At 33.3% G+C, this 25805-nt stretch overlaps 1 protein-coding gene across 3 annotated transcripts in view; it reads right to left on the bottom strand.

Moving 5' to 3' along the window:
- The window catches only part of LOC122526367 (protein vein), a 255684-nt gene that overhangs the window by 60324 nt on the left and 169555 nt on the right, over positions 1-25805 (bottom strand). For all 3 annotated transcript variants that reach the window (XM_043649748.1, XM_043649746.1, XM_043649747.1), the window contains one exon: positions 9114-9256. In XM_043649748.1, the coding sequence (XP_043505683.1) occupies positions 9114-9256 (143 nt within the window). The remainder of the gene's footprint in view (positions 1-9113; positions 9257-25805) is intronic.

The following is a 25805-nucleotide window of genomic DNA, read 5'->3' as shown; positions in this document are numbered from 1 at the left end:
ATCGAGGGATCCGAGGATCGATGATTAGCGAGCGAATTCGTGAACCATTTGCTGTCTGTTTGTTCATTACCAGTTAATGGCCGGGAACTCGTACAAGCAAGAAAATAAAATATCGACTCTAGAATGAAAGAGAGAGAGAGAGAGGGAAGAGAAAGCAATGACTCGACGTATATCGAGCTTATCCGTGAATTCTCTCAAATATTTGACAGGCAGACTTTTCCCTATGTATTTGTTTGTGTGTTTATGTGAGTGTGCGTGTGCGTGTGTATGTGTATGCGTGTTTGTCGACAGTACGAATGGTACGTGCGTCAAACGTCGCTTTGCTTGCGACTGACTCGCGAGGATGAGCTTTAGCATCGGCATTGTTGGTATCACTGATAGCGATGAGGCGAAATCGTGCGTTAATAGCGAACAGTGATCGGATCTTCGTGCGAACTTCAAATTCTCCGAATCATATTCGATTCACTATCTCCCACTCCCCCTCCTCCCACTCTTTCTCTATTCAAATTGCGTCTCTCTATTCGCGCTTGTATTTGCCATGCACGTGTGCACATCTATTTCATCTATTCGGTGTATAGGTATTTAAATGAAAATATCTATTAGATATTTCGCGTCTCTTCGTAGCTTTTATTTTTTTTCTTCTTCTTTTTTTTTTTCATTCATTCTTTCTTCTTGTTCTTCTTCTTATCAAATTAAAACCGTTTGCTTAAAATCGTTTTTGCGATAAAAATTAGCGAATAATTATTTTTATCGTCTTGAAAAATGACAAAAATAACGTATTGAATTTTTCTTAAGCGTATTTGTATATATATATGAGCCGTTTATTTTGAAAGTGGCCTAACTCCATATAACCTTAAATTAAGATATTTAAAGGTTTGCGTTTCAATGCAATTAAAAATATACGTAAAGAATAATAATGAGTTATGTTGCTTAAGTGTATCTAAAGGTGTTAAATTTACAGTTCCTATTAAAATAATGGCAATTATTAAGCGAATAATATGCGTTTTCTTACCAAGAATGGAGTTAGGCCACTTTCAAAATTAACAACCAGATTCGTTATAAAATTTGAAGGAACCGAAGTCCATTCAACATAATTTAAGATGCTTCAAATTGCGAAAAAACAATACTTATTTTATTTTACATATCTTTATAACACTTTAAAAACATAAATTATGCGATTCAAAATTTTTTACAAACATAAATTACAAAATAATTTTCTACTCATCTACATTTTGTGTATGTGAAAGGGATTTAAAGAAATCATGATGTTCCGGTGGTATATATCGTAATAAGTCAATTATGTCCTTGAATTTTGCGGTTGTAATTTGTCTTATATTTTTATACAGTGGTGTCAATAAATATTTTCGAACTTTCTTGGTCTACCCCGACGTGGTATTAAATTCAGGACTTTCAAATTTTCGTTCTCATTCATTGATGTCTTATAGAAAATCTTATTCATTTTTGACAAACGTATCCAACATATTCTTAACCAGTTTATTGGTTCTCCGTTAGAATTCTTTACCCTTTTAAAAATTGCGTCTTCTAATAATTTTGTTGATACAAAATCTTCTTGTCTCATTTCATGTACAATAAATTATTACCTTTCCGACACTTTTTGATAATATTGTAATACTCTTGGGGGACAAACATAAATTATTTTTTTTTAATGCCATTTCTACCACACCAAAATCTCTACTCCTAATGGAGTTAGGCCACTTTCAAAATAAACGGTTCAGTGATTCAACTAACTCTGAAAACTTATATGTCCAGAATTACCGTATTTACTAGGAATATAAAAAATCTTAAATGCTTTATTGATAGATAATTTGAAGCTGTACATGTTACCGTGGGTAACCGGAAAAAAATGAAAAATGGAGTTAGGCCACTTTCAAAATAAACGGCTCATATATAATTGAATGTTTGTTTGGATAATAATCAATGACGTTTTAATTTGAATATTTTGTTCATCGAAAATACTTCGCGAGAGTTCACGATATATTTTCGGTAGAGATAGAATTAGGTATATATTTTTGATCGGGTCTATAATATCGCGTCATCATTATTTTTTAAAACGTCATATTTTTACAAGATCCTACAAGTTCTTACTTTTAAAATAGACTCGTCTGTATAACTTCATCATGAATCCTAAACGATGGAAAATTGATTATCTTTAAATTATTAATGAACAATTTGTATAAATTTTTCAAAGATCACGTGGTAGAATAATTATCACCGGTAGTAGTTAAATGTTATATGACAAATCAAGAAGGGTAAAGAAAAAAGAAAAGAAATGAAACAATTAAAAAAGTCTCGTTGCATTTGATCCGATGAATGAAAAAGAAAAAAATCCCCTTTAGAAATATGTATCCACGTGAAATGTTATGTAGAAAGGATATTATTCACCAATAGAAAGTCATCTTTTCTCTTTCGGTAAAGATATCTCTCACATTTCATGGTATATATGGGGGGGGTGGGGGGGGAAAGGGTGTACATATCCTATGAGAAAAGAAGAAGAAGAAGAAAGAAAGATAAATGGAAGAAAGAACACGCAGAGCGGAAAAAGCTTGCAGAATTCAACGAACTAGACAGACGTATACCCTACTTCCTACGTACGAGAGAAGTCTGCGTTTAGTAAGTAGTAAGAGAAGCGTATAGTCCGACAGAGAGACCGGTTTTGCCCGGTGTCTGTTTATCTAGCAAAAGGGAGAAGAGAATCGGAATTTACACAGAAACGCCAGACGGTTTTCGGTCCGACTAACCAAAGCGATACTTTGCTAACTCCCGAGATTCAAGAGATTCCACTCTTAGAAATCTTTTTTTTTTTATACGGTCAATGGGTTAATATAATTGTCTAATTTCTGGTATCTATTTTTATAAATTCATCAAAGATATACCTACGTATATCTTTCTTTTTTCTTTAATTATCTCGATTAGATTTGTTAATAAAACATTTAAATAGAAACAAACTATGATATATTTCTGTGCTTCTTTATTTTTCTAAAATATATTATAAATAATATATTATAATATATTTAAATAATATATAATATATTTAAATATATTTTAATATTATATATTTAAATAATAATACTTATAATATAAAAAATATTTATATTATATAAGTATTATTTATATAATAATTTTAGTATTATTAAGTTATATAACTTATAATATAATATAAATTAAATACGTATGTAGAATATATACTACACATAGTATTAACGATCAATATAGAAGGAAATACACTTTCGTGTAATTCGTATACCCTCTGGCGTTAAACGAACTCTTCGAGTTTCTGTCGCTTCATTTCAGATAGGAGATTCGACGACATCTTCTTCGTTGCGTATCGAGGCGAACGTAAAACGTTGTTTCGAAGAACGCCAAGTGACATGAAAATTCGCTTTACCGGAAGCATCCGAGATGAGACTCTCTCTCTTTTTTTTTTGTTTCTCTCTCTCTCAAACTGAACCACCAAAAAAGAACAAACGTATTTCTATTCAAGACAGAAGTATTTCTCAAAATTGAACGAGAATTTCAGAAAACGTTTGTTCGATTCCCTATCTATTCTATATTTCAAAAAAGAAAAACCTTTTTCCCTTTCCCCCGGTATAATAACCGGGTCTTTCCTTTTTCCCCCGAACGATCCCAACTAAATTTCAAATTTCGTTCCCCGTGTTTACTTTTTCTTTCTTCTTTGTTCTTTTTTTTTTTTGGTGGGGAATTTTTTTTATTACCTCCAACCCTCGTTATCATGTTTTTGTTTTTTGTGCCCCCTTTCCTTCCCTTCCCTATTGTAAAGTTGTTTTCAGCGGCTTTTATGTTTAGTTCACGTCACGAACTTTTGTCATAACGTTGAAAATTGCGCTTATATACATTTGCGGTGCGATATCAAATGTAACGTAAAGTCTAACTGCAACGATTTAATGTCAAAAGATACGAACGTGATCTATAAACTCGCTAGTTTGCGGATATATTACGTATAAATGTGTGTGTATATATATGTATGTATGTATGTATGTATGTATATATATATATGATATAACATTATAGTCGTAGATTCGCTTTATAGCCCAACATACTTTATTTTCGAATTACTTTGAGATAAAAGTGGGACGTATAGTAATAACCACGGGTATGCCTCGGAAAATTTTCCTATTCGTTTCAGTCACATGACCAAGAAGAGAAATCATGGAGATTCCTTTCCACGAAATGTTCTCTCTCATTCTCTCTTTGAATACTTTTACTCTCTCTCTCTCTCTCTCTCTCTCTTTTGTCTTACCTCGTTCTAATTAATTCCGTAAGAATTATATGCGCACGTTGTTGCGTTACGTGCCCTTTTAGACTTGCAAGTATATTACGATGTGCACAGTTTAAAGGAATAATTCTAGAAAATACGATACGACCTAGAACTCTACAAGAGAGAGGCTAAGAAGTTCAACTTCCGTTTATAATTGCTTTTCCACTTCTCACTTAATCGTTTCTTATTATTATTATTATTATTATCAATGATCTTTCTTTCTCTTATCTTTTTCTTCTTCTTATTTATTTTATCATTTTCTTTGATAATCCTTTATAAATAAAGATCGTTAGAATCATTAAGATCCTTTTATTTTCACATCTTCAATTTTAAGATCTTACTTTTTCTTCTTCTTCTTTTTCTTAATTTGCCAAATATGTATCAAGCTCAATTTCGCATTAATGAAAACTAAGTTGGGTTCTCATTATTTTCAACTTTTCATTATAAGTAATACGCCTCTTTCGTGTAACGATTCATATTTTTCTCAAGATAGCGTGTTCTTTTACATCTTTTAAATCTTTCTCTTTATATTCTTCGTTCCAATGCGAATAAAAAACGAGCGATCGTTTACCAAGATTCAATAAATAATGTACTTAGGAGAGAGAAAGAAAGAGAGAGAGAGAGAACTTACAAGGAGTCCATTAAACCTACAAAACACCGATTTAGTTGTATATGGGGTCCATTAGGACATACACTGTGCAAACAGTAAGACCCAATATACCTCCCAATCGTTTCGAAGAAAAAAAACTTTTCAATTCTCCCCGTGCCAAGCTCAAAACTTTTCATTCCTGCTCTCGTGGTAGGTTAAAAACTTTTTCAAACCTATCTCGCGTGTCGAGCTCAAAACTTTTCGATCAATCTTTGGTTAAGCTCAAAACTTTTCAACCCTTCTAGCGTTAGTTAAGATAACGAAGACAAAAATGAATAATTAAATTCGATCGAGCGTTATATCCGATTGTTTAATTAACTTCGTATCTTTATTTTATAATAGAAATCTGTTGTGTGTAGGATCATTAACGTTACTACTACGTTGAAGTTAAACGCGTAAACGCGAAAGAAAAGCCTCCTCGTTGTATAAGCATGTTATGTTATTTGAAATTTCATTATTTACAAGAGCAGAGTTAACTTTCGGGAAACGTGGCGTACTTCCACTTTCCAACTTACTTTTGTGTAAGTTAGAGCAGTTGACGAATCGAGTAAACGGCTTGTTATCGTACTACGATGTCTTTGTCAAGGGCTAATATTTAGTACAAACTCCTTGTCCTGCGATATGAGTGCTTAAATCTTTTTCAAAGAGTCATATTTAACAATATACAAACAATGCTGAGGTATAACGATTAATTGATGATAACGTTTAAAACACGTTTCACCATTTAACAACATATATCGCATAATAAAATAACATTAGATGTAATAATAATAATAATAATAATAATAATAATAATAATAATAATAATAATAATAATAATTGTTCTTTAAATAGGTCGAATAAAACGCATCTATTAATTAATCAAATTAATTCCCAACGTATACTTATTAATCTTTCTAGGTGTACTTTGTAAATTAGCTACTAACACAGTACAACAACTCGAATAAACAAATATAATTTGACTTTAACCGCAGGAATGTCCAATTCTAAATGATGAACGATACTTATGGGATAATATAAAATACGATAACGAGATTAAATTTGACCGTAATTGAAATCGGTTTATTCGTTTGATGTCGCTTAATATCGAATAGCTTGTATAACATAGGATGGCGAAATGAGCTTCGGATAAGATACAAATAACTCGATGATAATCGAGGGACGGACGGAGAGAGAGAGAGAGAGAGAGAGAGAGACAAAGAGAAAACGAGAATTGGATATTGGAACAGATCGATTACATTGAAAGCACGTGTAGTGGGAAATGTCGTGCGAGTATTGAGAGGACAGTAAATGAGTAAACGAGTAAGAGTAGGATAGCAAATGATAGGGTTGAATAGAGAGAAAGGGAGACAGATACCTTAATGCCATGGAACGCGCAACGACGGCTTTGCCTTTTCACTATGGTCCTGTCTCGCGACGGAAACGGATCAGGATTTGTCGAGTCACCATGTATATAGAGAACTCGAGTGGCTACAGAACTGAGTGAGTAAGTGAGACATGTACAAAGAGAGAGAGAGATAGAGAGAGAGAGAGAGAGAGAGAAACATAGAGAGAAACAGCATGCTGACCCGCCATCAGTTGCCCAGAGCTATATGAAACTCTGACACTGTGCTGCCAGGGTTGTAATTGTCGTCCTTTGTCCGTCATACGAGCTTGCGGCGTGAGCGCAGCGGCGAACCGCAAGCTTTGCCGGTCTTCCCTCGAATCGCTGAACCGTGCAGGTATTATCGCATCAGGTGCGTAATCCTCGGTTTATCACCTGCGACATACCCTACCTACCTACCTACCTACCTACCTATGCTATTCAAAATGAAAACTGCTCTCACACAGATCCTCTACTTTCTTATTTATATTTAATTCTTATCTTATTATTGTATTACATATATATGTATATTCGATTAATGTATTCTAATTATAAGTAAAACAAACGATTATTTTACAAGGATTTGAAAAAGATTTGATATTATAATTATAGATCGATTTTAAATAGAACGATTTTCAATTAATCAGCAAATTTATCTATAAGATCGCGTAAATTTTGAAACAGTTACGGATCGGTTTGATAGAGAAATACAACTTGATCCTGATTAAGTACATCAGTCTTTAGCTCTCAATCTGCTTTCGAATGTTAACGACCTATCCCCCAAATCGGTAGGTTCTCTTTCTCTCTCTCTCTCTCTCTCTGTCCGAGCGAGCATTCTGGAATTAATCCAAGTATGATTTGGACTTAATTCGAATGCACGTATCTATATATGTATGACCACCTGTGGCAATGAAAGCTGTCTAAGGTAATTTGAATCGTGGAGGTGGAAGACGAGTAGATCGATCTAAGTCCGTAATATTTTTATTTCTTTCATCAATTTTCATTAGATGGTAAGAGGATCTTTGGGTTTGTATAACTAGTACTATAGGATTTGTTTCGTGTGTTATTAAGACGAAGACGCAAAGACTATGGGAAAGAGAATGAGAGAGAGAGAGAGAGAGAGACAAAGAGAGAGAAGGAAGAACGATCGATCAACGTGTTTCCCATTAATGCGGTCCTGTTTTGGACGTTTATGTATGTATACTGCGAATGTTTCCAGCACGTCGTTACGCGAAATGACCGTCGTAAACGACACAATGTCGGTAAAGAGATAGTCGTCGTATATCTCTCTCGTCTAGGAAGAACACTTGTTCTCGTGGCGAAGACGACGACGACGACGACAATGACGTCAGTCAGCACCCACGTCGTGTTTTCGTACGTCTTTGGTACGATCATTCAGCTAGCAAAGACTTAACTCGTTTTCGTTTAGATCCAGGAAATGCCGAAAGGACAATCGGGGGTGGGTGAATGTGGGAGGAGGGATGGGATGTGATAAAACGTGGATTTTGTCAGATAAGTTTCCAGCCAGCAAGGTTCATTTTTCTTCCACGACAAAATGATCGACGATCTTTTTCTCTTTCCCTTTTCCTTTCTCTCTACTTCGGACCAGTTATTTATTATTTTTCCTAAAACGTTCGTTTCGATTTATTATTTCTATGTTTTATTTCTTGTTTTCCTTTTTTCCTCTTCGTTGGGAGAACGAAAATTAGATCGGGTCGTACGTGTTTCGTAAAAATTAAGGATTACGAAGAAATTGGTTAAACGTGGTACGGATTTTGATGATTTTGCGATTTCGATTGATATTACTTTGTAGAATTGTTAAGCCTATTGAGACTTACTATTAGTTCTAATGTTTTTTTTTTCTTTTTTTATTGGAAGATTATCTAAACAAACGAGAAATAAATATCTATCGAATAAATTCTATTGTATACGTTTAAACGAAACAACGAATTTGTATTCAAATGAAATGAATCATCGAAGATTGTGATAGCTTTTTGAATAACTTTTGAAATGAAAAATATCAGGGGAAAAGCTTCGGGGGTTATCGTTTTGTCAGGAATTTTTTTCCCCCAAACACGTCATTCCATTTTGGAACAGCGACTCTCTCTCTTTCTTTCTCTCTCTCTCTCTCGTCGACTTTTGCACAGATCTGGAACACGAATCTCAAAATATTTGAAAACTTTACCACCAAAGCGAAGTACCTACTCTCACGTTGGCCTGCGAGTAGAGCGCGGTTAGCCACGAAAAGTTGCTAGTTGTATAATGACGAATGGTTTGCGTACAGTCGTCAGTTGGATAGTGGTCGTACTGTTACGTTACGTCACGTCACTCCTATCACTAGTTACCAGTGTGTAATATCCGTTTTTTGTTCCAACACACTTATATCTCTGATAAATTTTTTACGAATTCTCTTGCAAGCGAGTCACATTTATATATATATATATATATATATATATATACGGTGAAACATTTATAAAACAGTGGTTACTTTGAATAACTCTGAATATACCGTTATTGGTAATAGAAATAAATGTATAATTGTATATTTGTTGAATAAGCGTGTGTTTTATATTTGTTTGATTGCACGAAAACTAACAAACGTCCAATTTGATTTAGACAAATTTTTGATTTATAAAATATCTAAAAGTAAATAAAAAATACCGTACAATCCTGTTAGTAATTTTGAAACGTTTGAAAAATGGAGAATAAAAAATGTATAACTAACGAACGTTCCGTTTCGTTCTTTGAATAAATGATAAATGTTTCATTTATTTGTCATAGAATAAAAACGTAATTGTACTTACTTGTCTCCGGAATTCTGGTATCGTGTGCGACTAGAAGTTGGGCCGCAAGGGAGGCCCGGTGACCTGAAGTACTTTCGGCAATGCACTCGTATCTGCCGCTGTCTTCGGGCTTAGCAGAGGTTATCACGATTTTCGATCTCCGCCTGTAACAATCGAAGAAGATTTTTCGATCGATCGATAATAAGATAACGATAGAAGAAGATTCGGTAAGAATCTTTAAATGGTTTAAACCGATATGGGGGAAGTAACGATTACTAGTTCGAAGGAAATCGTTTAATTTTATAGGCAGATAAGTTTTAGATAAGGGAAAATCCTTTGTTATATCTTTTGGATTTATATATATTATATCTCTGATCGAATGATTATTACTTTTCGTAAAAGTTAATTCGATCTCTAAAAGAAGTTATACCTTTAAATATAATAAGTAAAATTATAGATAAACGAAAGATTGATTCCATGATTTTACGATCTTAAGTGTCCCTCGTTTGTAGAATAATTTCTACAATTTAAAATTATGAAATTATTAAGTTAGATTCTAGTTTAGATTAATAACGAGCTAGACGAAAGTTGTATTATTAAGTTATTTATTTTATATAGTAAAATAATCTTCCAATTAAATTTTCCTTAATACAAGTCATCGAAACGGGTTTGTAGTTTTCAACGTAACTTAGTTTAATTGTTGGCTTATCGAATAATAACAAGAAAGAGAAATGATAAAATGAAAAAGTAGAATGATGAAATTCTTGACTCGAGTAAAAGAATTACGAATGAGAAATTGTACTTGGTAGTATGATAAAAGGGATAGATTAATTTATTGTTATTATCTTTCGTCTAAGTGAATATTGGAATAGCACTGGGCTGCTTCTTCTCTCTTTGAAATTGCTCGAATTCTCGAAAAAGATTTTCATGAAGTTCGTGAAAAGCCAAAGTTTTCTCTTTTCCTCTTTACAGTAGTAAGAGAAATCGGAAGGAATTCGAATATCTTTGAAGTAAACGTTCGTAGAAATAAAAGCGACCTGAAATTTTTAGTCCTCTTACAAGCCTGTTAGAAAATTCCTTTTTCTTTTTTTTTTTTTCGAGAGAGAGAAAGAGCCAACGAATTGAAACTTTTTCGGGAACAACTTTTGTCCGAGGGAAACTTCGACGGTGAAAATTATTACGAGCATTCTTGGATATTTGTTGCGCACACCGACTACGTTTTCTTTTCTTTTTTTTTTCTTTTTTTTTACACGAAATATATTTCCTATGCTAATATTATGTAAAACATTCTATGTTCTTGTCTCGTGCTTGTGGTAGTGTTTTAAAACACGCGTACGCACGCAAATGTGTTTTCGTGTGAGTGAGCGAGTGTGCGTGTGTGTGTGTGTATTTTAAAAAGATATTTATCCTTATGAATATTTATTTTTCACAAAATTATCATCATCATAAATGAAATCCATTAAATTACTTGCATTTGTTGTTATATATGATAGTTTTAAAAATAAAAAAAAATAAAAAGTAAAAGTTCGATCTTCTAGAAATGAAGTGTTTCGATTGGACGATGTATAGTTGTTTTGATTGGATAGATGGAGGATTAATAACGTGAAAGAAGTTCTTCGATGTTTAGAAAAAGAGAGCAAATAGAAAATATAGAAATATATATAAGGGACGAAGAGATTGCTATGAAAAGATGAGAAGGTGAGTGAGTGTCTAGAGAAACAAAAAGAGACGAAGTTTGTTATAGTGATAGTAGATAACATCGACTGAGAGAAAGTTCAAGTAAAAGTACATCAGTGTAGTGCCACGATTATAATCCTATACTTTTAAAAACTCTTTAAACGGACGCGAACTAATGAGTGCTGTGTATCTACTTTTAGTTTTGAAAAATAAATAAGCTTGGTATAATAAGAGAATTTATTTAAAAAAAGATTAAACAAATAAAAAAAAAACTGGTGTGTGTACTTATGTACGCACGTAAGAAGTTATACTTCTTTGACGTACCAAAACGAATATAACCTCAATAACCTCAAAAATTACTTCAAAAAAAACTTCAAAGAAAAAAATAACTTAAAAAAATAATAATATTATTATATATATAAGAAAGAATAAAAAAAAAAAAAAGAAAATATCAAAATATAGATATCAGTCCACACTAAATATAAGAGAGATATATCGAATTACATGACGCGTCAACAGCCATGGCGCGGTTACAGCATTAGTTCTCGCTCGATCATTTAAGTAAAGCAGCGCTGAGTACGATTAGTATTTGGATGGGTGACCCGCTTGAGAAAAGAAAAGGGGAAGAAGAAGAGAAGACAACTTCATGCCGTATACTTGAAATCGCTTTGCCGCGCGTCGTAAATACCGACAAACTTCATGGTGTCGTTTTTCCAGACGCTCGGAACAAAATCACTCCCCATTACATTTTCCCCAACGCGCCAAAAGAAGTATAACTTCAAAAACAACAAATATAATTTGAGACGTTATTTTATATAGCCATAATGCGTAACTAATTGTTACATTTTTATTTAATTATTTATTCAGAGAGAGAGAGAGAGAGAGAGAGAGAAAGAAAAAAGATAATATGAATTTTAATATATTTGAATTTATACAAATTTTTATTCGTATTACTTAAATATATATATATATAATAATTACATAGTATATTTTTAAATACATTTCTAATGTTTCCGACAAATTTATTCCAATAATAATAATATAATAGGAAAAGTTTAGATATTAAATGAATGTAGCAATAAGTATTCACGAACAAAAGTATTCGAAAATTTATTGTCTAATATTTTTCATTGTTCGTATATAAAGATATATCTATGTATGTATATACGTCAAATTTAGTATTCGTTTTCGCGTGTTTACAGCCGATAGTATATCCTGAATCGTAGTGAAAGGAATGATAGAGATATACAAGAGAGAAATGGTAGGTGTGTTCGTGCGAGAATGAATGAGTGAGTGACTCATGTGTGAGAGAAAGAGAGAGAGAATGAGAGAGAGAGAGAATAAGAATGAGAGTGATAGTGAGAGTGAGAAAGAGAATGGTCGAGCAACGTTAAAACGGTATAAAAGGGACATAAAGAGCGACCGTAAAGGGGAAAAACTTGGACTTAATTCCGCGGCGTGCAAATTGCACACGCCCCACCACTTTCATTACCCGGATTCTACCCCCAGAAAAGCGTGCAGGTCGGTACCACCCCAACGAACAAAGAGGTAGTTAACGTTTGCGTTCAAAGCTCTCGCTTTCGCCAATAATCTCTCGATTCTTTTTACCTTATTTCCTTCATTCCTTCTCTCTTTCTTTCTTCTTTTTTCTTCGTATTCCAAAACTTATATGGTAATGTTTATGAATAAATTATTAAATCGTTGGATAATTTCTTTCTCATACGGTGGCTGATATTTTGTATCTATCTTAAAAAAAAAAAGGAGGGGAAACAAAATTTTCACATCGAAACATTTTTTTTTCTAGATGAATAGTAATAGTATTAATTATATAATTAATTAAATAAATGTCTCTGTAAAGTTCGGATTGTTTGTATTACATTTAAAGTACGACATAATAGAATACAGGGTGGTATTCTTAAAAATTCTCTTTGATCAATTCAAAAATTAGAAATATTTTTATCTGTTAGGTATTATATCGTTGGGGTCAATTTTTCGAATCACCTCTCTACCTAAAAATTGTATACCTTTATACCTCTCATTGGTATATATTTAATTATGATTTTATTTCGAAGTAACAAGTTATATTAAAAATATTTATTTTATCGTAATATAAAATAAATTTATGTGTATCAAGTAATATCGTAGATAACAGAGGGATAAGATAAAGAGTTAAACAAATTACGTTCGGTATAGGATATCTTATGAAGGAGAAAATTCTTTCTTTCGTAAGAGTACGATAAAGATAAAAGAGAGAGAGAGAGAGAGAGAGAAAGAAAAAGAAGGAGAAGGAAAAGGGATTCCGAAGGACGTGACAGCACGGATGCGAGGATTCACGTTTGAAATTATATCCGGCTCCTTTGGCTCGCTAGGGTATTTACGATTAAGCTTCTCCTCGGCATGCTCCGTTAAACTGGTAGACTTTCTCGTAGCTTGATGTTAGAGAGAGAGAGAAATAAGAGAATAGTACGAGAGAAAGGGCAAAGAGAGAGAGAGAGAAAAGGACGAGAAGAAGAAGAACGAGCGTGAAGAAGTTGTACGATAAATAGAAAAGTCTTGGCCATCGCTGACCTCGGTGAATCGGTTCCAATTTAAGGAGGGTCATCCTTCCCTCCCACCACCACCACCCCCTCTTTCTTCCATCCGCAACCCAAACCAACCAACGTTATCCCTTCTCTCGGCAAAAGGTACCCACGGTATCTTCCTTTTCTACTATCGTAAAACTTGCTACTCCGTTTAGTTAACTCTCTTTCCTATCTCTGTCTCTCACTCTGATTTTCGTAAAATCAAGGAGGTGCCTGTTACAGAACTCGAATCTTTTGGCTTTTCCTCTTTAAAAAGTAACTACTTCGAGTTGAGAGATTTGCTCTATCTACTTCTTCTTCTTAGCAACTAGTCTACTACTTTTCGGTTTGGAAGTCATTCTACTTTCAAGTTAGTCACTAAGAGAAATCTTACCTCAAGTTTCTAGAAAGATTAAACATTTACTTTTCCTCCGTTCCTTCATTTTTTGTTTATCGTCCTTCTCTCGTAATTTTATTGGTTGGTTAACCAATTATACTTTTTCCCTATACTTGCAATTTTATCTTATCGTATTCATTCGTCATGGATAATTATTACGACGACGGGATTTCTTTAAGTTTACGTGAGAATATTCATCTTGGATTGGCGTAAAACTTATTCTTAAAATTGAGATTATTGTTTGAGCTTCAAAAGTTGATAACTAATCCGAATGTTTCATTGTTGAAAATGATGATTCAAAAAGGTAACAGCAAACGTTATCGAGTTTAGTCCGATTAAAATGATACTTTTAAAAAATGATGCTATTAACATATAGTTAATATAAATAGATAGAGATATATACGTATAGTATGCTAATACTTGAGATAAATACTCTACGAGTATGCACTCTCACTTCAGAAAAGTTTGAACTCTTCGAGTGAAGTTGTAGCTTTCGATGGTTCGCCAAAGTTATTATATTTGCTTTCACGAAGGATGACGTTTTAACGGTACAGAAGAAATAGATATCTACGATCGTAGGGAAAAGAGAGAACGAATGAAAAAAAAAAAGAAGAAAAGAAGAAAAAAAAGAAAAAAAGCAGAAATGGAGAAAATTCAACGAGCGATAGGTGGTTTATCCGATCGATAGTAGACTTTAAAGGAGAGAAACGATGAACAGAGTCGAAAGCTCATCGAATGTCCGACGGAGAAGGTTTTCCTTTGACGGTGTTTATCGAATATCATGAAAGCAAAGCTTATAACGGTGTCGTTCCCCTATTGGATACACTATATATATAGTAATAGATACTATACTAACGCTACTCGTACCATAAGAGTAAGCTGAATCGAACTGGGAGTTCAAACCATCGTCGACTTTGGGTGTTCCACTACTTTCGGACATATTTCGTTGAAAGCTTGTCAGCTTTTATCGAAACTATCGTACGAACGAATCGTACCCTTCAACGACGTGCGAACGAAACTGCATCTTTCTCTCGTCGTATTTCCAACAGCGAATTTCTAATCCCCCGAAGGGAATCCCTTAGGAAAGTATTTCTCACGGGTATACATTTCGCTTCCCCCATCCCATAGGAAGGAAAAGACGAAGTGAAAATCATCGAAATTCTTACACAGTTCGTTTTCCTTTACTAATTTCACTTTTGGGTCAAAGGGTTTCAAGAAACTACGATACCTTTGCCTAGAAGAAGTAACGAGCCGCGCAAAGATTTAACGACGTGGAATCAAGAAAGAGAGAAAGAGAGAGAGAGAGAGAGAGAGAGAGTGTAATAGTGTTTTAGTTGAAATACGAACGAAATGCAATACATAAATAGAAACTTACTTTCTCTCTCACTCATTCATTCTTACTTTGACTCTCCTTCTAATTGATTTTTTTATCTTTCTTTTACTCTCCTTCCTTTTACGTTCCTTTGTACATACAGTGAGTCACGAGAGTATTCGTATCTACACAGAATATAATTAAAATACAATTAATATTTTTGTCGGTTGTATTAGATTAATAAAACTATTTATTCTATATAATGTTTTTTAGACGCTTAGATATATTCAGTTGCAGTTATGTTGCATTAAAGTAAATATCAATTGTTTAAAATTGACGATGAAGAGACGAAATATTTTTTCATGACTTATTATATATTTAAATCACTACAATTTATCCTGCAAATGATTCAATTTTAAGTGACATACCTAACTAAACGTTCGTTGTTTTGTTATACGATAAATTTTCTCATACGAAAACTTTTGTCATTTAATTAATTCATATAACGTAGAATCTACGGTAATAAAAATTCTGTCCCACAACGAAATGGTCAATATTGTTGGAAATGTTCTACCTATCATCAAAGATAATTAATAAAAAGTTACTCGATACTATGATAGGTAAAAAAAAAAGAAACAAATAAACAAAAACAATAACATAAACGAAAAAGTAGTGCTCATCGAATCGTTCATACGTACTTCGTGCATCGTGTTCTTCTTCGTATTCGATTGTCTGTCATCGTATTTGACAGACATTGATTTATATAGCATAGAGCCTTTTAGTGATGCACATGAAAGTTAAAAGAACGTATACCAGCCTGACAACTTTTATCATTAAGATTAGGGAAAAGATATCTTTTTTTTTATTATATTATTATATTTTCACGCATAAGTGAAAAGAGGAATTATTAAAAAATAATTAAAATAAAATAAAAAAAAAATAGTTAAAATAAAATAAATATCTTAATATAGAATAAGAGACTTTAGCCAATCAGATAGTGAACAAAATATTTTCTTTCTTTTATTTAGAACTGAATGATTTAAATTTTAATGCGTTATCTTCCTATTTTTTTTTTCTTACAAATTACAGGACTCGATCATCATATATATATTACATAAAATATATCTAAAAATTCTAAAGATCGAGATACACCCTATATAAGTGCCTATTAAGCTGAAAGTCTAGACGTAGTGTGTCGATTTTTGCCAGGGCACCAAATTAGAAACTCTCTGCTTCTTCAACCCTCCACTAACCTCTCTTCTTCCTTTCCTTGTCGCTTTCGTCTGCTTCTTCTCCTTCTTCTTCTTCTTATGCTTTCTCGTACCATACACGCACACACACTCACACAGATCTTCTTTTTATTCTTTTCATCCACTTCTCGCGACTCGTAAATGCGAGCATGTGAAATTACTTAAAGAGGATGAAGAAGATAGAACGAGAACTCTACGAAATCTTTTTTTTTCTCTTCCCATTTCTATCTCTTTTCTTTTTTCCTTTTCCCTTTTCACTTTCCAAAAGGGTTATATTTATTCACGTCCCTTAGAATTTCTCGATCATACCACGAAACAAGGTGGTAACAAGGGATAGACTTTCGGGTAGAGAAGAGGAGAAGTCCGTTATATGCTTCGGATGAAGTTAAGGGTAGTAAATTGGTTTAACCGTCCAACGTTTGGTCCTTCTTGCAACAAGGAAATTGCGTAACCTTTACCCATAGCTTAGGGAATTCGAAGGTTTGCTATGTTATTATGGGGGTCTACTTCCTTATGGGAGACCGCGTAATTTCGAGAACGTCGGCTTGGCTGGCTTTCGTTCTGGGTTAATGGAAATATTAATCTCTATATTATAACCAGTTGACAATAATAACAAAAGAGTTTAATGAACTGAGCCTTCTGAAACTGACTTCAAAGAAATAGAATTTGTATTTCGAGTTAAATGTAAATGTATACGTGCATATATATCATATATGTATGTATTTATATTTGTGTGTAATACATGTACGACGCATGTATTGATTTCTTTGAAAGAAAACAAACTGGAGAGAGAGAAAAGGGTTATTTAATTCGATCGCGTCAACGGTTTAGAAACGACGATCATCTAAAGTATACTTACGCATTACGCGAAACTTTCTAGTTGGATCGAATAGAAATCAATAATTCCATTTAACTTCCATCTTGTTTATGAAAGTTCCTACTCTACGCTTTAGAAATAGGTGACGGTAAGTTTAAATGATATTCGACACACCGTTTATAGTTAACCGTACGCTAGCTTTCATATAAACGCGAACAAACTTTTCCATAGACGTAGATATTTGTACATATGTACAAGTATTATATACATATATATATAAATACGAACGAAAAAATTAAGGGAAAATAGGGAATGTAAAAAGAAAAAAGATGAAACAAGGAAAGTCAGCAAAATTCGTTTACTACGTGTAACGTGGAATTAAGCGTCGATCCATTAAACTGCTCAGAGATATCTTTCTTTTATTCTAGAAGTGCACCGGTTCGCGGATTAAACGCGACTGCCGAGTTAATGCTCCGCGGTTGCGATAATTCAAGGTGAAACGCGTTTAGCGGAACGCAGCTGTGGTGATTAGTATCGAAGTGTGGCCTTGTTCATGTACATAACTATATACATACGTACATACATACATACATATATACATACATACATGCATACGTACATACGTACGTACCTAGGTATAGACGTGTAGAAACTTTTCGAGTATTTCGTAGGATCGATCACAATGACGTTATCCTCAACGAGATATCAATGAAATATGCTACAGAGGAAATTCGATTATTCTTTATACGTTCTTCGTAAAGAATAATAAATCATATCACAGCGAATGCGAAGGGGATCCGAAGAACGGATTAACTCAGATTTACTCTATTCCCCATTCGGAATGAACATTAATAGTGTCTTAATACTTACAACCATCTCATTCAGTTCAACTTTTACAAACATATTCTCAAAACTATATGAAATAATTTAAACTTAAAATCACTCTTATATCAAATTGAAAAATTGTATCTCTTCTATATAAGCACATACGATTAAATAATTTGAAACTTCTTTATATATTTTTTTGTTGTTACCTCTATTGTTTTCTTTTGTCTATCCCTTAATCGTCCACTTAACAAGATTGAAGTAAGCGTTGACATAAAAAATACCCCGAGCGTTACTCCCTAGGAGTAAAAAATAAAATGTCAAGTAAAAAATGCAAGCAAGAAAGGAAAAAGGCGAAATTATATTATTTTTTTTTCTCGTTACGTTACGTTTCCTTCCTTCTTTCATAAATTTTATTCTTTCTTTACCACATTACTACTACTACTACTACTACTACTAGGTTTATTTCTATTTCTTTTCTATTTCTTTATATTATTCTCTCTATCATTTATCTATCTGTGTCTGTCTGTCTTCTGATTGTACTATTTCTTTTACGGAAAACGGACATTTCGATACTACCACACGGAAAACGTGGATGTTGTTAGGCGTCCCGACGCTGGTTGGCGCCTCTGCTTGCTTGCTTGCCTGCCCGGGCATTACGCTTAATTTGCTTTCTCGGTTCTTCTCTCTTTCTCTTTCTCTCGGCAGACAACACTCTTTGCTTCTCTTTTTTCGCCTCCTGGCAGCAGGGCTTTAAATGAAGTCGCGATGAAACGACGAAACGACGAAACGAGAACTCGAAAGAGACAAACGAGAGAAAGAGAGAGAGAAAGAGAGAGAGAGAGAGAGAGAGAGAGAGATAAATCCTTCGTTACGGAACGTTACTTTAAACACGCGAATTTTCGTTATTTTTTTTTTTTATATCCTAACTTTTATTATTCCTTGTTTCTTTTGTTTTCTTCCCACACCTATAAGTTACAATTCGACGTCACGTTCGTTCTTTTCTTTTCATTTCTATTTGTGTTTCTTTTTTTTTTTATTTTTTACTTTATTATAAAGAAATTTCGACCCTCCCTCACCTCCACATTTTTATTAATTTATACAAATGCATCTTTAACGTTAAGTTTAGTTGTATCTCAATAGCACATTAATTCTTTTTTATTCATTATTTTTTTTTTTTTTCATTTCCACGTGTATCGTATACAAGTAAAACTTTTTCTTCCCGAGAAAACGTTAACCCCTTCCTCCCGCACACCCCCATTCGACACGAGTTTAAGCGTCGTACATGGAATATCTTTCAGAAAAAAAGATAGATCGTTTTGAAAAAGAAAAAAAGTAGGCGAGTAACTATCGCGAGAGTAAAGAATAGAACGTAAGTTCAACGTCATAAATCAACGGTAGTGATTACGAACGATATACGATATTACTCGAAGTAATTCGACAAAGAATAAGAGAGAGTGGGGGGGGGAGGAAAAGAAAGAAATTTGGAAAGAAGAAACGAAGTAAAAGCGAAGATTTCTCTTCTCGCCAAAAGGGTGATCCTAAATTTGTGGCGAGTAGGACGACGCGTGGAAAGTCGATGGATGATCGTCTTGAAAGCAGATACTAAGGTCCAAACTACTAGTTCATGGTCTAACGTTGCGAATGTCGAGAAGAACTATTAGTCTTGTAATGGAAACAGCATGTCGTGGATAAAGGGAGTAAGAGAAAGCTAGGTTACGTGTATACGAGTAAGAAAGAGTAAGAGAGAGAGAGAGAGAGAAAGGGCGAGACAGTAAGAGGGGCCCTTCTGTTTTTCTTCCATCCAGTAGATGTAGTTAATGGTCTTCTTTTGGATGGCTGCCTGCCTTGCCGAGTTAATGCTTCTGCTGCCTGAATGGGTGTCTCCTTTTCGTTTCCTCTCTCTCTCTCTCTTTCCTTCTTTCTTTCTTTTTTGAGTTCTATTCCTTCCGTCTTTCTTAAGGTCCCCCATATTGTCCTTACGTTTCGCTTTTCTTTTCCTTTATTTTCAAGGTTTTTCGTCTAAGCATTTTTTTTTCCTTCCGTCCATTTCTAAGAAACATCTAGAACACGAATGATCGTGTCGTATGAAAGAAGAAATGATAGTAACTTTGGTGGAATAGAATCGAGATGGGGTAGTATGCCTACTTCCTTCTTTTCTTTTTTCTTTTTTTTTTTCGTTTTCTTCTTGAGACAACGGAAAGGAAAAAATTAAGTATGCAATTTGATCTTTTAAAATCGGGTTACGTTGGCACGACGTCGTAAAACGCGAACTGGAGCTAGACAAGGCGACGCTTACTTGCTTGCTTGCTTGCTTGCTAACTTGCTAGCTTGCTATCTCGCTTACTTGCTTGCTTTCTTGCTTGCTTGCTCGCTTGCTTGCTTGCTTGCTTGCTTTCTCGGTAGCCAAGAGACGAAGAAGAGACTCTTAAACGAACGCTTGGGACTAATTTTAGTCGCGACAGCTCACTCTCGCATCACCTTCCCTCTTTCCACTATTCGACGGCGATATTTTTGTTCGGTCCGATTCTTCTTTCCACTTTCGATCGACGTAAAAAGAAAAAGAAAATGAAAGAAAGAGAGAGAGAGAGAGAGAGAGAAAGAGAATGAGAAATAATTCGCTTATATCGTATCTTATTAAATATATTTGTAATATGTCAAGTTGTTCGAAAAGTTTCTTGCCTTTTTCTTTAATAAGTATATTTATTTTTTATTTTATTAAAAGTTGAATAGTATTAATATAATAAAGAGGAAAGAGAAATTTAATAATTAGAAATATTCTCAGTTAAAATATAGGGCATCGATTAAAATTTCGTAAAACAAATTAGGATAAAAAATTATGAAATGACAGGATAGGTTGTAAAAAAATTTCAAATTAAATTAAAGTATTACGTGTGTGTTTAATTTGTATGTGATTTAATAAGATCATAAATTAATAAGTGTTAGCGTGGTTTATTTATTAAGATAAAGGTTTCACCTAATTATCGATTCGAATCTATTCTAATATAGAAAATGTGAGATTGAAATAATTATTGATAGAAATTTCGTAAGACAAATAAAATAAGAAAATTGGAATAGATATCACGACAGATGGTTAACGAAATTTGAGATCAAACTTAATATTACATCTCCGTATCTAATTTGTAAAACGTTATTTTAGTCGAGAGGATAAGTATCCAACAAGACTAATCGTAAGAAAAACTCTAGTGGTACGAACGGGAAATATGTCGGACGAGAGTTTGGTTGAAGTTTTGACGCGAGCACGTGGACTAACACGAATGGATTAAGCCGATAGACGTGGAGACGCATCGTAGATGAAGGGAAAACAGTACCTAGACGCGTACCCTAGAGGAATGTTCCTAGAAGAGGAATGGTTTAGAATTCAAGCCCGAGGGATCTCAACTTCCGTCGTGGCTTCTTCTTGTTAAGCTGTAAGGATTTTCCAACGCGAATCTCCGTCTCATCGAGAGACATCGCGCCTATGCTTTGCACTTGTGTGTGATGGTATTAACTCATTCTCATTGTAACGTAATAATATTGATATATATATATATATACTAGTTATGTATATGTACAATTTCGTTCGAACATGTAGCTTGTTCACTTTCTCGATTGATTTATTTATCTATCTATCTCTTTTCTCATCACTTTTTCTTTTACCTTCACGAAAGGCTATAAAACATTTTGATAAGCGTCGACTTGGAACACTGTATATACGATAATATAATATGTGATACATTCTACACACGTTTTATATATATATGGTTAGTAATAAAACAAGGTACAAAGTCTAGATACGTGAAATAGACAAATTTTCTTTTATTTCAATGTATATATATTATTTCTTTTTTATATATAAAAAACGTTCATTAATATAGTTTTCGTTACGTTTTAAATACTTCTCATGAAGTTATATTTTTATACAAGAGTATTAATACTAATAACTCGTCATTTCTTTGAAGTAAAATAAAAAAAGAATAAAATCGGATTACATTGGAATTAAATCTTTGAGAAGGATTAGAAATTTTTTGGAGAACACTTATTATCTCTCTCTCTCTCTCTCTCTCCCTGTTGGTTTTCCTTTTTCTCTATTTTCTATTCTATTTTTTTTTACTTTCTTTCTCTCTCTCTCTTTCTTTCTTCTTCGAGTTTCTCTCATAAGGGCGCATGCTTCAAGGAAAAGAACCTTTGATTTATGACGCCGCTTTTCCCAGTTGCCACTAGCCTTAAAGGGCGATTCTCTGTTCGTCGAGGCGAGCTATAAAGGGTGAGGAGAGAGTGAGATTCTAAAATAATACGGCCTCGACGACGATAGAAGAAGCTCTGTTGCAAGCGCAGGTAGTAGTCAAAAGCTTTCCCGTTTCTTCCCTCTTCCATGCTCACCGGGTTATAAATACTGTGACCCATCAATGGCGCGTCTACCGTCATTCAAACCCAGGGAAACCCGTTAGAGAGGGGATGAGACTTCAACAGGAGACCCAACGGAAGAAACAATAAAACCTTCTTAGAGAATTTACGTTTTCACTCTCACACACACGCACACATACATACATACATATACTTGTACGTACATTCTGTTTCTTTTTTATCTAGTCTCTATATTCTATTCGATTTACATAGCTATTTCATTTAAGTTTGTATCTTTCTATTTTAACGTAATCTTTTTTTCTTATTTGTTTTGTTTTATTTTATTTTTTTTAAGTAAAAGAAAAAATCATCGAAGATATATCGTACCTTTTCGTATTATTTTTATCGATCTTTCCCTTTATCAATCTTCCTTATTATAATATTTGTCTTCAATTTCAATCGTCTCATTGAGTATCTCGAGAAAAGAAAAATAAACACTCTTACCTTTCTTAAACAAAATGGGGAAAAAATAAAATGGATAAACGAACAAGAACTTCATCTTTAAACGAGCACGAAGTATCAAAGTGGGAGGGAAAGTAATAATAGGTAAAGCCTGTGGAAACTGCAACAAAAAAAGCTGTAACATCGCTTTTATTTATTTCACTGGAAACGATCGGCCTTTTTATTCATCATCATCTTCTTCTTATTTTTTTCTTCTTATATTTCTTCTCTCTCTCTCTCTCTCTCTTTTACATTTACTTTGGTTGTCTGACTTTCTTCGAACGTGCCGTTACAATCGTTGTCTTTGTCGCGTTGATTTCTTTTTTTACAGACAGATAAATCTACGGGGAACACAACTCGAATCTCGTTCTAGTTTATTTTCTTTCTAACTTTTGTCAACGCGATCGTTTCATTGTATAAAATGTATTAACGAAACGAGAGAGAAACGTTCTTTTTTACTTCGAGAAGAAATAAATACGAACAAAAATTACGATGAAAATATTTTCCAGCAAACGTTTTCTCTTGATATCTCGATGAAAAAAAATCAAACGAAACATAATTAATAAGAAAAAAATTGACAAATAACGCGATCCGATTGACGTTTCGTTATTTATTTTCCTTTTCATCAATTTAATCATTACTTTTTATATAATAATTTTAATTATTTACGTCGAGAATGCGAAATATCGTTCGATTCGTTTAATCTTTAACTTAAGATTGAAATAAACTTTTAATTTTAATTTGATCATATCGTATAAACGAAAAAATAATTTGATGCTTACAACGTAAGTAGTTGTCATTGTTTATCGGACGTATTGTCAATATTACTTAATGGGTTATACGCAGTTGCGAGGCTCGAAAAAGACGTATTTTCATGAATTTTTTATAGAAACAGTTTTTATTTCTCAAACAAAAGTGATGGTAATTCAAATAGAGCCAACTTTTGAGAATACAATAGCGCGTCGATTACGTAAAAATATTAATCTGCACCGCTCCTGTAGATGATTTCCTGAACGTCCTCTAAAAAAAGACGTTTGGCGGTGATCTTCATTTTGGCGGTCTGGATTATTGAAATTAAAAAATATGATGGATTTTTAAAGGATAGATTAATGCAGGTATTAAAACCAAGGAATAATAAAAATTTTGATTTTTGACAAAATGGCGTCTATTTGAAAAAAAGTTGTTGTTTTTGACTAAAATTTTCGCTCTAAATTGTTACAAAAAAATAGTAATAAATTTTTTAAAAATTATTCCTTGTACTTAATACCTGAAGAATATATCTAAGAAGATTGTGTAAAAATTTGAAACCGATCGGTTAAGCCGTTTTTGAAAAATCGAGATCACTGACTTTGAAAATACCGTTTTGAGAAAAACGCATTTAAAGTTTCAAAGAGACGTTTACACATAGTTAAAAAAATTTGTTTGCAGCTTACATGAAGTGAAGAATATTTGTCGGATCGATTTGAAATTTTCAGAGAATATACTTAAATATATGTACATTCCGAAAATGAAAAAAAAATCGATTTTTTAAAAATTCTAACTACGTATAACCCCTTAAAAACGTATCGTTCCGATGCTAATGTCATTTCCATAAATTGCGAATGATCCGATCTATGTATAGGTTTGTATTATTTGAATATTTCGTTGTGACAACGACGACAACGACGACGACGACGACAACGACGACGACAACGACGACGACATGGATGATACTAAATATGCGAGGAGGATAAAAGCATAGTTTGCTTATATCGTTCCTGCCATGTACTTTCCCTAATTAGGCTTGGTTAGCTTACCAGCTATAATTAATTATTAATCCATGGAGTACAAAGGCATCAATCTATGTGGCTTCTCTAACCACGTCCTTGTAAATCCCAACCCCTTTCTATTTCCAACGGTTTCACCATTGTCGGAACGAACCATCGCGAACGTTAGCTACTTCCTCTGCCTTCTGGTGCTTAGAAAGACGTTTGAATATCCATTATTCCTCTTCCTCGTTCTTGTTCTAATTGTTATTATTATTATTATCATCATCATCATTATCATCATCAAAGAAATAACGCGTAATACGTATATGATTTCTAATTTGCGTTATATTTTATTTTACCAATAACCGTTATACATTAACGATCTCTAAATTATTTTTTATCCTGTAGAAAAATTCAAGGAGAAAAATTCGAGTAAAAATGAAAAAGAAATGAGATTGTAATGACAAATTTAAAATACCTCCGTTACGAACATTCAGATTTACACGTAATTATTAATATTATTGATAAATTTGATATGACATTCACTCGAGCCAACCCCAACCTTCTATCATTTTTTTAAGGGCAATAAAATAAATTTTGATCGATAACGTATGCAACATTCGTATCTTATTTATTTTAATTAATGTAACGTGTAAAATAATAAATGAGAAGACAGAATATGTATATATGATTTGTCCCTTAATTAATTATCGTCAATTAATTAAATTAAGAATGAACGTTGATAAATATATCTCTTATTTAATGAATCTGTCGATTTTCAATCTTGTATTCACAACTAATTCTCTTATTTGAGTATTATCAACTAACGTTTCGTATAGATATGTATTTCACTTGAATATCGATTTTCATCTACGAGATATATATATATACACGTATATACTACGTATACACGGTAACGAGAAGAAACAGGCAACACGTGTGATTACATATTTCCAATTTTTAGTTTTCGAACGCGCAAATTCTTTGCGAATAATGCTTACATTGCTTTGATAAAAGGAAACAATTGTGTGATGCTTTCAATTCGTTTAACGGAGATCAAAGGTAATAGAATCGATACAATTTCACGCAACCCATTCTATCTCTATTTTGTTCTCCTCTCGTTATTTTACTCAAAAAAAGAAAAAAAAACACACATACACACACACATACGCACACACATATATAGAAAAAAAGAATCGTTTATTTAACGAGAATCGAATACGTTTAAGGATTAATTAAATTGCTTTAATTCTACATGCTTTTTGGGACAAACCGATA

This window comes from Polistes fuscatus, unplaced genomic scaffold (genome assembly GCF_010416935.1).
Source record: "Polistes fuscatus isolate 324 unplaced genomic scaffold, CU_Pfus_HIC Scaffold11, whole genome shotgun sequence".
Taxonomy (NCBI): domain Eukaryota; kingdom Metazoa; phylum Arthropoda; class Insecta; order Hymenoptera; family Vespidae; genus Polistes; species Polistes fuscatus.
This window is presented reverse-complemented; position numbering and strand designations above follow the sequence as displayed.